At 41.0% G+C, this 16,307-nt stretch overlaps 1 protein-coding gene across 1 annotated transcript; it reads left to right on the top strand.

Moving 5' to 3' along the window:
* Positions 1–524: 524 nt before the first annotated feature.
* Positions 525–15,997, top strand: LOC127791830 (phosphoenolpyruvate carboxylase-like). The gene is made up of 10 exons (XM_052321955.1): positions 525–1,295; positions 2,184–2,575; positions 2,793–2,877; positions 10,229–10,451; positions 11,843–11,946; positions 12,060–12,147; positions 12,428–12,582; positions 13,569–14,567; positions 14,841–15,227; positions 15,534–15,997. Exons 1-10 carry the CDS (start codon positions 1,131–1,133, stop codon positions 15,831–15,833), a joined length of 2,898 nt encoding a protein of 965 aa, XP_052177915.1. The 5' UTR covers positions 525–1,130; the 3' UTR covers positions 15,834–15,997.
* Positions 15,998–16,307: the final 310 nt, after the last annotated feature.

Here is a 16,307-nt window from a genome sequence, read left to right on the forward strand (position 1 = left end):
CAAAAGGTGATTGGTGATCTCATCACCTCTTTCCTTTCTCTCTTTTTTTATTTTTATTTTATTTTATTTTAGAGACAAATTTAACATTCTTTTAAGCAAACCAAGATTATCGTGACATATGGGTACCCCACTAAGGTAAGGTTAATAATGAATTAAATCTCTCAACCCTCAATGTTAATATGACCAATCTAATCTTACACAAAATACATGCTATAGTCTAATTCATTTGTCTAAATGATTTGAAATGAAAGTCCACATCTAGCGTTGTGCTGGTAACAGCAGCGTGGTAAACTTAAATTTAACAAATCAATCTCTTAAATAATTTTTTATATGACTAAGTTGAGAAATCAATAGAACAGCTAGACGTGACAATTACTTGACGCACGGGGATGAGTATGGAATCGGCTTGGACAATTAAATAGAGAGAATCAATCGGCCATCTTCTTAAGTTCAAAGCTTTTTTTTCTACTTATAATAATAATGCAAGACGCCGCGCGGCACTCAAAATCAATTGTACGTCATCGTCCTTTATCTGAACGATGAGCACGAGTCGCTAGGAAGAGGAGAGTGGATCCAGAGGAATTATAATTGAGGCCGATCGAAAGGGCTTAGGGCTTAGGGCTTTGAATTAATTAAGATGGGATGATGATCAAAACCTGATTAGGAATCCACAGATTAGTTGACGCTGAATTTGAGGAATATTCTAGTGAGCGAACATGGATGGTCCTTTTATTCGAATATATGAGGACTTGAAAATTCAAGTAGGAGCTTTCTGTCTCCTCTCTCTCTCTCTCTTTCTCGCGTGATCTATGACGATGCTCTGATTTTTTAGGTTTATCTTTTCGTTCAGTGATCATCATATTCCCATTTCCCGCGATCATCTTTAACTCCGCTCCACGAGAATCATTGGATTCATTGCATCTTTTGCGATTCTCGATTTCGTTCTCAGCCGTTCTCTTTCTCAGCTCATGATAGTAGTAGTGTTGGCCCCCAATTTGATCCGTGATTGTGGTTGAAAGTTGGAACTCAGCTGATTTCACGGGGTTTCTTTGACTTAATTGTTCGGTTTCTACTGGAAGGACTCGCGGAACGTACTGAGGCGAGTAAATAGCAGAGATTGGAGACTGAAAATGTCTCGGAATCTGGAGAAGATGGCCTCAATTGATGCCCAGCTGAGGCTATTGGCGCCTGGGAAGGTCTCCGAAGACGATAAGTTGGTGGAGTATGACGCTCTCTTGTTGGATCGGTTCCTCGACATTCTTCAGGGTTTGCATGGAGAAAAAATTAGAGAAACGGTAACCAATCCTAATTTCTCTTCTTCTTCTTCTTCTTCTTCTTCCAATCAATCAGTGTCATTGCTGTTTCTGAGGTTTAATTAACTATTATTCCTTTTCAAGGAATTGTCCCCCGATTTTATTTCTTATAGAAGTTTCAATCTTCTCATTGATTTTGAGAAATTGTGGGCTGGTTTGCTTGTTGCACTGTTTTTAAAGGTATCATATTGCATATATTTTCGCCAGAAGGGTCCTCACTTTCAATAAGGTGTTTCTCAAAATTTTTCAGTTAGTGGTTGGTTTCGCAAGAAAACCACTTTCTCTTTGCCATAAAAAAGGAAGATCTTGTCGTGGACTTTATTGTTTGAAACTGTGTTTCTCCCTGTGATTTCTGTAAATTGTTTGTTAAGGTCCCTGTTGGTTTACTGTTATGCTGCAGTTGGAACTAGGATTGAAGGAAAAGGAAAGAAAATGCATGTATATAAGTTATGAAATTTGCCTTTCGGTTGACAAATCCTTGTTGAAATATAGCCTTACGGTGAATCGTTTGCGTTGGCCCAGAAGAGGCATTTTCATTCTGTTTTCCTATCTGGAATATTTTTGTAGTTTGATTTTTGTTTTGTTTGGTCAGCCGCTTTCAAGAATGCAGGTATAGCATTGTTGACCTATATACTTATTGATGTTTGATTTGTTCCCTCTGAAAGATATCCTGTTTGTCCACAACACAGTTTTATGTGAGTTAAAGTTCCTATGGTTAAGAAATGACCCATAAAAATTTGTTTCAAACTTTGTGTGTCAGTTCTTTAGTTGTTTTATATTAGCAAACAAGAAAATGGGGCAATTCAAAAGTGAGATTTCTGTCGGTGAGATTTCTAACTCGGATATATTGTTTGTTTCACTATGGATTAGGTTCAAGACTGTTATGAGCTTTCTGCTGAGTATGAAGGCAAACATAACCCTCAGAAACTAGAGGAACTTGGGAATGTGCTGACAAGTTTAGATGCTGGGGATTCTATTGTAGTTGCTAAATCATTCTCCCACATGCTTAATTTATCTAACTTGGCCGAGGAAGTCCAAATAGCATACAGACGAAGAATTAAGTTGAAGAAAGGTGATTTTGCTGATGAAGCTTCTGCAACAACTGAATCAGACCTTGAAGAGACCATTAAGAGGCTTGTGGTCCAGCTGAAAAAGTCACCTGAAGAAGTGTTTGATTCTTTGAAGAACCAGACGGTAGATTTGGTCCTCACAGCACATCCCACTCAATCTGTCCGTAGATCTTTACTCCAAAAACATGGAAGGTCTGTTATACAGCCCACGTTTAGTAGTTTGCAGCCCTATACTTTTGCTATTTGACTGCCCTTGATCTTTTTTTACTTTCTTTTTCTTCCATTCAGTTTTTGTTTTCCCTTCTTTGGTCTCTGGTTGTTTGTAACTCATTTTAGCCAAATTCATAGCTGTAACCAGTAAAGGTGGCATGGTTGCTTTAATGAAGTAATTTTCTTCCACTTTTTTCAGGATTCGGAATTGTTTGACCCAGTTGTATGCCAAAGACGCTACTCCTGATGATAAGCAGGAGCTTGATGAGGCTTTGCAGAGAGAGGTAATTTTGTTTAGATTTGGTTTATTTTTCCTGCTACTACATTAATAGGAACAACAAATTCATTTTAAATTTTATTATGTTTCATTGGTCTAAGAACAGATATACAAATATACAACTGAAGTACTTTTGACAATTTATTGAGCTAATTTAATTTTTTATTTATAATCTTTTAGTGCTGAATGAGGGTAAAATCCCTGATTTTGGTGAGTTGCATCCTTTGCGTTTGGGATTTAAAATGATTTCAGTTGTGTTTGCTCATTGATCTGGGAAATATTTGAGCAATTGAGTTCGCACATCATGTGGTCATTGGATAGTGGAGGCCCCCCCCCCCCCCCCCCCCCCCGCCCCCCCTCTTTTTCTCTCTCTCTCTCTCATGCTCACTGAGATAGATTTATTTAGGTTCAACACCGTCACAACCCTGTTGTGACTATTGCAGCCTTACCACAATCCCGAGGGGATTGATAGAGAAATTCAGAACTGTCACGAAGGCAGTTTACTAAGAGTCAATTCTTTTAAAATTTTTGCTCATTAAAACCTTTAAATTGTATGTTTCATTTCGGCTGTAGCCTTAGGCGTTAAGTGGTCCAGTAGGTTGGTTAGAATCAAGGTTGTTACACGGTTAAGGGAGAGGGCCCCACCTGTCAGGGGAATATATCCTCCAACGGCCTTATATCCTTCCGTGCAATGTAGGGGCATGCTAACAATCGAGAAGATTCTATTCTCCAGCTGCTCTCTCTCTCTGTCACTCTCAGCTATCTCACTCTCTTCTCTCCTCTTCTTTCAAATTCCTTGTTGTTCTTCTTCTTTCTGATGACTCCATACCAAGTGGAGTTTTGAATCCCTTCTCAATTCCCTCGGGATTGAGGTAAGGCTATAGTAGTTACAACAGGGTTGTGACATATTGGTATCAGAGCTCTGTTCTGACCAGTGGGTGGAAAGGATAACTTATGGCAGAGGGAACGCGTATGAAGAACTTCGAAACCCAGTTGCAACAAACTAGGGTGGTGGTAGCAGAATGTCAAAATAAGATGGAGCAATTGGAGCTGGGTACAACTCAGAACCAGGAGGTGATCCTTGCGCTGGATCGCCGGGTGGAGAACGCCATGGATGGAATGGAAAGGAGGTTAGAAGGGTCCATTACGCAGGTATAGGAGGAACTGGGTGCACAAATGCAACTTTACATGGCCATGTTAGGCCGACAACAACCGATAAGGCTAGCACCTAAATTTCCTCCGAGGGAAGGGATAGACCCTATCCTTTAGATGGACAGGGATGGTCGAGAGCTGGAGATACAAGAGGAGGAGATTAACCAAGGTGTCAGAGAAGAAGGAATTCTGGGAAGGGGACCCAGGGGCCCGATGAACCATCAACCTCAGGGGTTTCCTCCCCCTAGGATGGAGATTCCAGTGTTCGAAGGGATTAACCCACGATGGTGGATAAGGAAATGCGAAAGGCTGTTCGAATGGCGTAATATCCTAGAGCAACAAAAGGTGCCTCTGGCAGCCGCCTACTTCAATGAGGAGGTTGATGCCTGGTATCAAGGAGTGATATAGCTAAGGAGAAACCAGACGTGGTGGGAGTTCACAGAGGCTCTGTGTGGGAGGTTTGGAGAAAGAAGCATGGCTAACATTGTGGAAGAATTCAACAAGCTCAAATAATCGGGAAGTGTGGAGATGTATCAAAAGCGTTTTGAGGAGCTGAGGTCTTACATCATTCAACACAACCCCTACCTAACTGAAGCCTACTTTGTGTCAAGTTACTTTAGTGGCCTCAATGATGAATTAAGACCAATGGTAAAGGTACTTAGACCCCAAATGGTAGCTCAAGCATCGGAAGATGCCTGGTTACAAGAATTAATAGTAGAAGCCTTGTTGAAGAAGCAACGGCAGCAAACAAAGGGGATGGTAGCAGGAACCCAAAATGGAGGAGGAAGGTATTTTAATCGGGAAGTAGGTAGGGGTACCAGCGGGATAAAGGGAGTTGCTGGTCAAGGCACAGCACCCTTAGGAGACCAATTGAGGGAGCAAAGAAGGTTTGCAGGATTATGCTTCAGGTGTGGAGACAAGTACCACCCTGGCCAGCCCGGCAAGAGGCAGATCCTGCTGCTAGAAGGGAATGATGGAAGTGACCAGGAGATTGAGGAAGAAGAAGATGGGGGCGACGAGGGCATAGACTTCAATGGAGAAATATCCATTCATACCCTGAGAGGAGTGGCCAATAATAAAATTATTAAGGTAGGAGGACAGGCTAACGGCAACAACCTGATGATCCTGATTGATAGTGGGAGTACCCATAGTTTTTATCGATGAGAACACTGCGAGAAGGTTGAATTGTCAGTTGATGGAAACGCCTCCCTTGAGTATAACAGTGGCCAATGGCCAGAAGGTGTTGAGCACCTCGGCTTGCAATGGGTTCTCGTGGGAGATGCAAGGGGAGAAATTTGTAATCAATTTAAGGCTGCTACAGTTGGGAGGTTGCGATATGGTTTTGGGGGTGGATTGGATGAAGAGTGTAAGCCTTATTAGTTTTGATTTTAACCACATGGAAGTATCCTTCGAGAAAGAGGGCAAAAGAATGACCATCACGGGTGGAAGAGAAGCTGGGATGTGTAAGCTGATGACTGGAAAAGGTCTGAGGAGAGTCATGAAGGGAAAGTGGGTTCAATGGGCACAGCTCTTTTCAATAGTGGCCAAGGAAGACACACTCGAGGAACAAGGGGAGCTAGGGCAGACTTACCTGACAGTCAACAATCGGGGAGAACCTCCTGATCAGGTAACACATTTGGCATTACTTGATGAATTATTGGTGAAATATGAGGACCTCTTTACAGAACCAAGGTCTCTACCCCCTAACCGGCTGTTTGACCACTCGATCAACCTCAAACCCAATATAGAGCCACTTAACATTAGAGCCTATCGATACCCACCTATCCAAAAGAATGAAATTGAGAGGATGGTTAGAGACATGCTCCAACAATCCATTATCAAGCCAAGCCAAAGCCCCTTTGCTTCCCCTGTTTTGTTGGTGAAAAAGAAGGATGGAACGTGGCGGTTTTGTGTAGACTACCACCACTTAAATTCCATCACAATCAAGGATAAATTTCCCATACCATTGGTGGAAGATCTTTTGAATGAACTCCAAAATGCCCAATTCTTTTCCAAACTCAATTTGCGCTCGAGTTATTATCAAATTAGGATGAAACCCGAGGATAATCCTAAGACTGCATTCAAAACCCACCATGGCCACTTCGAATTTCTGGTAATGCCATTTGGGCTTACCAACGCTCCAGCTACCTTTCAATCACTCATGAACCGAATTTTTGAGCCCCACTTACAGAAATTCATTTTAGTTTTCTTTGATGATATCCTTATCTATAGCTCCACCTTTGAACAACGTATGTTGCACTTGCAAATCACCCTAGACATCCTTTGGTCCCACCAATTATTCATTAAGAAATCCAAGTGTGAGTTTGGTCGGGGGCACATAATCTCTAAGGGTAAGGTGAGCATTGACCCAAAGAAAATCGAGGCTATGGTGTCCTTGCCGAGACCCACAACTGTGAGGGCACTAAGGGAATTTCTTGGGCTAACAGGCTGCTATCGATGGTTTGTTAAGAACTATGGAGTTATCAGCCGTCCTCTAATCAAGTTGCTGAAAAAGGAGAATTTAATTGGGGTCCCAAGGCAGAAAAGGCATTCGAAGAGGTGAAGGGGGCCATGAGCCTGGTGCCTGAGTTGAAGTTGCCAGATTTTGATAAGCCCTTTACCCTAGAAACCGATGCATGTGGCACTGGTATTGGGGCGGTGCTGGCACAGGAAGGAAGGCTTATTGCTTTCCTAAGCCAAGTGCTAGGCCCTAGACATTCTGGGTTAAGCATCTATGAGAAGAAATTTTTGGCAGTCCTAATGGCAGTGGATAAATGGAGACATTACTTGGAAGGGGGGCGATTTATCATCAAAACGGACCACGAAAGCTTGAAATACTTATTGCAGCAAAAGCTTCAAACACAGCTGCAACGCAAGGGAATGGCCAAGCTCATGGGATTAGATTACACGATACAATATAGAAAAGGTAAGGAAAACATAATAGCGGATGCCCTTTCCCGATGCCATGAAGAGAGAAGCATTGCAGCAGTCACAGTGTTGACTCCATAGTGGTATGAGGAAGTGATTAGCAGCTATGAGGGAGACCAAAGAATTACGGCTTTGTTGGAAAAACTGACTGTGAGGCACGAAGAGGTGGAAGGATATACTCTAAAGGAATGAATGTTGAGGTACTAGGGTTGTATAGTGATCAGGGATAGGGCTGAGCTAAAAAGAAAGATCATGCAGGCTTTACATGAGTCACCCTTAGGGGGCCATTCGGGTGAACAAAATACATATGTGAGGGTTAAGGGAATATTCTACTAGCCAAGGATGAAGGCGGAGGTTAAGGAGTTTGTGAGGGGTTGTGATGTATGCAAAAGGTGTAAAACAGAGCGGGTACCCTACCTAGGACTATTGCAACCCCTACCCATCCCAAAACAAGCCTGGTCAAGTGTACCAATGGATTTCGTGGACGGACTACCGAGATCAGAGGGTAAGGACAGTGTTTCGGTGGTGGTAGATCGGTTTACCAAATTCACCCACTTCATTGGGTTGTCCCATCCTTATACGGCTCAAGAGGTGGCGAGAGTGTTCCTAGATCGTGTGGTCCAACTGCATGGGGTTCCCCATAATATAATCTCGGATAGGGATAGCATTTTTACCAGCCTGTTATGGCAAGAGTTGATGAAATTGCTGGGCACAGACCTAAGGTTATCCACAGCATACCACCCTCAAACAGATGGCCAAACCAAGAGGGTGAATCAATGCCTTGAAACCTATCTATGCTGTATATGCCTAATGCGTCCCAAAGAATGGCATAGGTGGTTATCCTTGGCACAGTAGTGGTATAACACCACCTTACATTCAGCTATTAGAGTAACCCCCTTCGAGGCTCTGTTTGGATACAAGCCACCCGCACTACCAGCAGTAAGAGGGGGATCAGAAGCAGCCACGGTAGAAGAATACTTGCAGAAAAAGACGGAAGTGACTCAGCAAATGAAACAAGAGTTGTCCTCTGCCCAGCACCGCATGAAGCAGTATGCGGACAAGAAAAGGACAGAAAGGGAGTTTGAGGTTGGAGAGGAGGTGTATCTAACGCTAAAACAGCCACATCTAAGGTCACTGACACAGGGAAAGGCTACCAAGCTTAGCCCCAAGTACTTCGAACCTTTTCCTATAACTAACAAGGTGGGAAGAGTGGCTTACCGATTGCAATTGCCGGACGACACTCACATCCACCCTATGTTTCATGTTTCACTATCGAAGAAGTCGATTGGGGGGTAGCCAGCAAGTTCCACGCTGCCATCCCTACCCAAGGGAAGTGAACAAGCGGTGGAGTCGGAGGCCATACTCGAGAGATGAGTGATCCAGCAAAGAGGGGTGCCCTTGATCCAAGTTTTGGTTAAATGACAAGGAAACACTACGGATGGTAACACATGGGACTACCTCCCAAAACTGCTCAAGAAGTTTCCCCGCGCAGTTAGCCTACTCAATCTTCCTTGAGGACAAGGAAGCATTCAAGAGGGGAGCATTGTCACGAAGGCAGTTTACTAAGAGTTGTTCTTTTAAAAATTTTGTTCATTAAAACCTTTAAATTCTACGTTTCATTTTGGTCGTAGCCTTAGGCGTTAAGTGGTCCAATAGGTTGGTTAGAATCAAGGTTGTTACACGGTTAAAGGAAAGGGCCCCACCTGTCAGGGGAATATATCCTCCAACGGCCTTATAAGGGTACCTTCCGTGCAATGCAGGGGCATGCTAACAATCAAGAAGATTCTATTCTCCAGCTGCTTTCTCTCTTTCTTTGTCACTCTCGGCTATCTCACTCTCTTCTCTCAAATTCCTTGCTATTCTTCTTCTTTTTGATCACTCCATACCAAGTGGAGTTTTGAATCCCTTCTCAATTCCCTCAGGATTGAGGTAAGGTTGTAGTAGTCACAACAAGGTTGTGACCAAGAACTCCACTTGATAATGGAGTCGTCAGAAAGAAGAATAGCAAGAAATTTGGAGAGAAAATAGAGAGAAGAGAGTGAGGTAGATGAGAGTAATAGAGAGAGAATGACCAGCTAGAGAACAAAATCTTCTTGATTGTTAGCATGACCCCTCATTCGCACGAAAGGTTCCTATATAAGGCTGTTGGAGGGTATATTCCCCTGACAGGGGGGGCTCTCACCCTTAACCGCATAACAACTTTGATTCTAACCAACTTACTAGACCACCTAGGCTCTAAGGCTACAGCTGAAATGAAAACATACAACTGAAGATCTTAATTAGCAAAAATTTAAAGAAACGACTCTTAATAGACTGCCTCCTTGACAAATACCAATAATTTTTTTCCCCGAGTCAATACCAATAATTTTTTTCCCCGAGTCAATACCAATAATTTTTCCTAGTGGTTTTGCTGTAAGAATTACTATGTATCCTCAGGCCACATGAAAATACTAATTTTGAATTGGTATATATATAAAAAATTAGTATATTATATATACCTCTCTTTATTGGATATAGTACCTAAAACTGTGCTACATTTTTAGTTTTTATTTTTTTTCAAGTTAGATAAAACTGTCAAATAAAACCAGGGAGCTGGTTTGCATCGTCAATAACAGTAAGAAGATTTTATTTTTGGTATGGGATTAGGAATTTATGCTTAATGGCTTCAAACACTGGAGCAGGAAAACACTTGTTCAGAACTTTAGCCTATTTCGGAAAAAGTATCCATGGGTAAGGTCATGCCCTTTTTTGGGGCTTACCATCTAGGTCTCGTATAAAATTTGAAATTCTAATTTCCATACTTTACCTAATAATAGCCAATGGCCATTTATCTTTATTTTTGTCTGCTTTAATGTGAATGCATATGAATGCATAAGAATCTCCATTCAGTTGTTTAATAGCATGAATCTATTGGCATCCTCTGTTTGTTGCATTGCGTAATCACTTGATATTTGCTAGAAATTGTTGATCTTATTATCCTAAATATCTGAATATAACTGGTTTTTTTACATGGTGATTAGTTTACACCGTCTATAGACAACATGCAGTAGATATTGGACACACTTCATCGTGTTTTTCATGGAACTAGTGTTCATTATTACTTAAGAGTAGTTCCTTCGTTTGCTTGTTCCTGCATTATAATAACAATACTAATTATTGTTATTATTTTGTTGCCCAATCCCCTTTTCTATCTTCGTTTTGCTTTCTTGAAGTTAATATTTTGACTAATTTTTATCTTAGTTTTGCTATACAACAAATATATTTTTCTTACCATCCAGATTCAAGCTGCTTTTCGCACTGATGAAATCCGGAGAACACCTCCAACTCCACAAGATGAGATGAGGGCAGGAATGAGCTACTTCCATGAGACAATTTGGAAAGGAGTTCCAAAGTTCCTACGACGTGTTGACACTGCTTTGAAAAATATAGGAATAAATGAGCGTGTTCCTTATAATGCCCCGCTAATTCAGTTTTCTTCTTGGATGGGTGGGGATCGTGATGGTATGACCCTTTCCAATGCAGTTTCTTGATTCACATATTCTTTCTTATATACTTGATTGTTGCAAAACATAGGATACAAACTAGCAACCAGCAATATGATGGTTATGAGTCCCCAAAGAAAGTCAGATACACACTTTGGCTGTGTTTCGTAAGGTCTCACATATTCTATGTTAAAATTCTGCTTCAAACATGAGTATCCATGCTAGATATAACTGAGAGCATTTTACATATGAGATACGTGGTTGATAGGCCAATATTTAATGAACTGTCAAATGAAGGACAAGTTATTTTTTGCTGAATCTGTGTCCCCTTCAGAGTCCAAAATCCTATGGAATTGCAAAAAAGTAACATTCCAGATTTTCCTATATAACATTACTTGTTGATAGTAAATGGAGCTCTAAGTTGGAAACTAGTAGTGGTAGCAAATATGAGGTGGAGGGGGGTTGGGACTTTGTTATGATGAAAGAGAGTGTATGTGACAGAGAGATGGCCGTGGTAGGATTATGTACCAGCACTAGTAGGGATGACGATAGTTGTCCTTCCTTTTTTACTTTCACATATTCTTATTGTTTACACACCTCTCTAATTGATTCCAGTTAGTGGAGTTTCCTATAACAACTTAATAATCTGTGCTCTGAAGATCTCTGTATAACAAAAAGTTCATCTGCTGCACTTATAGGTTGTTTGAGGACATAATCATCCTAGTTTTAACCTCAAGTTCTTGAATATCATGCGTGGTCTCTTGATTATTGGTTCTTTAACTCCTTAAGTGTTGGTGTTTTTGACTATTTGCACCTTACTGTCTCATACTTCATCCCAAGGTACACATTGTATACCCCTATTAAAGATGAAGGGTAAATTGTACTCAGACCCCTTGTGGTTTGGGTCATTTGCATAGAGACCCCCTATGATTTAAAAATGTCTCTAGAGGTCATTATGGTTCACTTTTTTTGCTTGGACACCCCCTTTGTCAGTTTAAAATTGTCTCTAGTTGAGGTTTCCAAGCAAAAAATTAAGTCATAAGAACCTTCAAAGACATTTATAAACCACAGTGATTTAAACTTTTCCCCAGATGAGGTGTTCAAGCAAAAAGGACCTCCAAAGACATTTTGAAACCAGAGAGGTCTCCTTAAAAATGGCCCAAACCACAGGGAGTCTGGCTGCAATTTAACCAAAAATGGAATTCTGATTCTCTCCCTCTCTCTCTCGCTCACACACACGCACGCACGCACGCACGCACACAGTGCGGACATCCAGAAGCACTAAGGCATATGCCTGTTTCCAGTGAAACCTCAAAACAAATATGCAACTACCTGAAAACATTAACTCAAAAATCATTCCTTACAAGATATTATCTATGTTATTGAGATCTATATTGATATGTACTGCAGGAAACCCGAGGGTAACTCCTGAAGTAACAAGGGATGTATGCTTATTGGCTAGAATGATGGCTGCTAATTTATACTTCTCTCAAATAGAGGATCTCATGTTTGAGGTACCAAATGACTTCTTTTTTTTTTTCTCAAAGTTGTCCTTGTTTGATCTAATTTTATTGCTAAGTGGACCTCTCACTTCCTTTTTCAATTGTTTTTCTTACTTTCTTTACAGTTGTCAATGTGGCGTTGCAATGATGAACTTCGTGCTCGTGCAGATGAACTTCATAGATCCTCGAAGAGAGATGCGAAACATTATATTGGTTTGTGATCATGTTCTTCCACTTATAGCATTAAATTTTGTTTCCAAGACTGCTTCAAGTTTTTGATTTTTTTAGCTCTCAACATTTCTTCCTAGTTCTGGGAACTTGCAAAGTGTTGCAGGGTAGGAAGTTATTGTTTCAGTAGTTAGTCCACATTCATTACCAACTTGTATAGGCATTACACACCATGTAACTGAGTCATTTTTCTCCAACTTATTGGTCAAAATATTGTTAGTTTCTTTTAAGGTTTTGTTCTCATGAATATCTACTATTCATGCAGAGTTTTGGAAACAAGTTCCTCCAAATGAGCCCTACCGTGTTATTCTTGGTGACGTAAGGGACAAGCTGTATTATACACGAGAACGTGCTCGTCAGTTATTAGCCAATGAGATCTCCGATGTTCCTGAGGAGGCAACTTACACTAATGTTGAGCAGGTCTATCCATAACACCAACTTTCTGAATTCTTCTCACCAAGAAAATTTGAATACATGAATTAACCCCTAAACTATTTGCTTTGTTCATAGAAGAATTGCATATTTATATTTATAAAACACTTTATATACATTGAATGGCAATATGCACGTTTTTCTGCATTTTTCATTATATTACTTCCCAGAATTGTCAAGTATATACATTTGTTTAACAAAATCTGGATGTGGTCGCCCAACATACTACACATTAGAGTATGCCAAAATAGAACAGACCAAAGACTGTAATTGACTGTTGCCTATTCAATCCCATGTGTATTTTTAGCAATTCTTCCACCTCTTAGTGGCATGAAGTATTAGAACTATACAGATATAGGTGTACTGGAAATGTGAAAGTTTAGTGGAAATCAAGAAGCAATATCTCTTACTCTTCTGGAATCTTGTTATTTACCATCTGATTTTTCGTTTGATCCTTGTACAATGTTTTCTACTTTGGCAGTATATTTGCTTATGTTTTGGTTCTTCTGACATGAAGTGACTAATATTTCTACATTGCCTTTCCCCCTTCTGAATTGTAGATATTCAACAATATGTTAATGCATTTACTCAATTAGAACGCTTATGTATGAAAGCCAGTAACTGATTTATCCTTACCTTACAAAAATCATAGGCAGTATTATTTGGATCATAACTGGGGCAATGTCGTGCGTAGATGTAGGTTCAGAGCTGTTGTGAAATCACAGTGGCGGTGTGGCCTTCCTCAGGAATTTGACTACTAATGATATGATGTTTCAGTTCCAAAGTTCTCATAAGACTGTAGATGGCTTCTTTGTGTTATTTATTCTTGGTACCTGTTGTCCCTCATGCCTCCCTTTTCTCAATGGTTAAATAGATAAACTAGTTGCAATTAAGAGAAAAATGCACTTATCATGCCTTACGATATTTGTTTCTTTTTTGTTTTTGTCTCTTATTGCTTATTTTATTTTCTGCAGTTCCTAGAGCCTCTTGAACTCTGTTACAGATCACTCTGTGCTTGCGGTGATCAGCCAATTGCTGATGGAAGCCTTCTTGACTTTTTACGGCAAGTTTCCACATTTGGACTCTCGCTTGTGAGACTTGATATCCGGCAAGAATCAGAAAGGCATACTGATGTCCTTGATGCTATTACGAAACATTTGGAAATTGGATCATTTAAAGAGTGGTCAGAAGAACAGAGGCAGGAATGGCTTTTGTCTGAACTCAGTGCCAAGCGCCCTCTATTTGGCCCTGATCTTCCCAAGACTGAAGAAATTGCTGATGTGTTGGACACTTTTCATGTCATTTCTGAACTCCCTCCAGATAGCTTTGGTGCCTACATAATATCAATGGCAACTGCACCATCTGATGTGCTTGCTGTGGAGCTTTTACAGCGTGAGTGTCGAGTCAGACAGCCATTAAGGGTTGTCCCATTGTTTGAAAAGCTTGCTGATCTTGAGGCTGCACCTGCTGCTTTGGCTCGTCTCTTCTCAGTAGATTGGTACAGGAAACGGATAAATGGAAAGCAAGAAGTCATGATTGGGTACTCAGACTCAGGAAAGGATGCTGGTCGTCTTTCTGCTGCATGGCAGTTGTACAAAGCCCAAGAAGAACTTATAAAAGTGGCAAAGGAATTTGGGGTGAAGCTTACTATGTTCCATGGTCGAGGAGGGACTGTTGGAAGAGGAGGGGGTCCCACCCATCTTGCTATTTTGTCTCAGCCACCTGACACAATTCATGGATCTCTTCGTGTGACAGTTCAGGGTGAAGTTATTGAACAGTGTTTTGGAGAGGAGCACTTGTGCTTTAGGACTCTCCAGCGATTCACAGCTGCTACTCTGGAGCATGGAATGCATCCTCCAGTTTCACCAAAGCCAGAGTGGCGTGCACTGATGGACGAGATGGCAGTTATTGCCACAAAAGAATATCGTTCCATAGTTTTCCAGGAGTCCCGATTTGTTGAATACTTCCGCCTGGTGAGTACTTTTCATTTTGTTAATCTTTTTTGTAACTTGTCCATATGGACCCTCCATTTGGAAAATGCCAGAAAAATAACATCTGTTCAAGTTTTCTTAAACAGCATCAGCATCTAAAACCGTTTCAGAAGTAAATTTTTGTTCATTGAAACTATCTTTTTGTTCTGTAACATTGAGGAGGATGATCTTGCAGAATTTCACTGGTTCCATCCAATTGGAGTAGATGGAATTACCGTAGAACTAAGACACTATGAAATTGTTATTCTTTTGCAGGCAACACCAGAAACAGAGTATGGTCGGATGAATATAGGAAGTCGTCCATCAAAAAGAAAACCGAGTGGCGGAATAGAATCACTTCGTGCAATCCCGTGGATATTTGCATGGACGCAGACAAGGTTTCACCTGCCGGTCTGGCTTGGTTTTGGTGCTGCATTCAAGCATGTCATTGAGAAGGATGTTAAAAATTTACACATGCTTAAGGAGATGTACAATCAGTGGCCTTTCTTCCGAGTGACAATTGACCTGGTGGAGATGGTGTTTGCAAAGGGAGATCCGGGGATTGCTGCTTTGTATGACAAGCTCCTCGTCTCTGAAGACTTGTGGCCATTTGGAGGGCGCTTGAGAGCCAACTACGAAGAAACAAAGAGCCTTCTCCTCCAGGTAACATGACGGAAAAACTTCTGGACTTGCACCTAGAGACCTTGAAGAATTAAAATGCAATTGATTGTCCAAATTCTCCACAAAGTTTTGTCTTCCACCCCCCCCGCCCTTCAAATTATAACCATGACCATCAAGCCACACATCAAGGCGTGCTTACACAAAAGCAGCCAAAAGTCCTAGGCCATCGAACACGGGAACGATTCAACAAGGAATTTATTTAGTTTTCTGGATGGATATATAAATCCTGTTCAATCGTGTGTGTTAGTTTGATACATCTGACTCTTCTCCTGCTTTTCCTTGTTGTAGATTGCTGGGCACAAAGATCTACTTGAGGGAGACCCCTACTTGAAGCAGAGACTCGGTCTTCGTGATGCATACATTACAACCCTTAACGTGTCGCAAGCCTATACACTGAAAAGAATCCGCGACTCGAGCTACGATGTGAAGGTGAGGCCGCATCTGTCCAAAGAAACCATGGAATCTAGGAAGCCGCAAACTGCAGAACTTGTGAAGCTTAACCCGACGAGCGAGTACGCTCCCGGACTGGAAGACACCCTTATCTTAACCATGAAGGGAATTGCTGCCGGAATGCAGAACACCGGCTAACGCCTACTCCGGCAGCGCCGTTTAGGTATCCGTTGTTTAAACTCTTGTATGAACTTACATATTATGTTATGGTTTTAGCAGAGGTAGCTTATGCTGGAAGAAACTGGCATTTATAAGTGAATTATGTGTGCTAGTAGTACAAACTTGACTATTTATTCCCCCCCCCCTTCCATCTTTTGCTTGCCAATAGTTTTTGCATTCATAGGGGTTGATGATAGTTTGATTTGCCACACAAAGGATTATTTGCGATAATGCTATCAAAGATTAGATTATTCTTCATAGAATATTAAGAGGTGACAAAACAAAAATGAAATGAATGCCCTAACAAGTTAAGTCTCGAGCCTTTTCATAGCTCATACCCTTTTGCTAGCCAAAACAACAAAAGCCGGCACCTAATTATCGAACTCCGTTCGAGAAGAAGCTAATAAGGTGTTTCTGTTATCAAGTAATAGTAAAAATAATAAATTAATTTTT

The sequence above is a fragment of the Diospyros lotus genome, chromosome 15 (assembly GCF_014633365.1).
Source record: "Diospyros lotus cultivar Yz01 chromosome 15, ASM1463336v1, whole genome shotgun sequence".
Lineage (NCBI taxonomy): Eukaryota > Viridiplantae > Streptophyta > Magnoliopsida > Ericales > Ebenaceae > Diospyros > Diospyros lotus.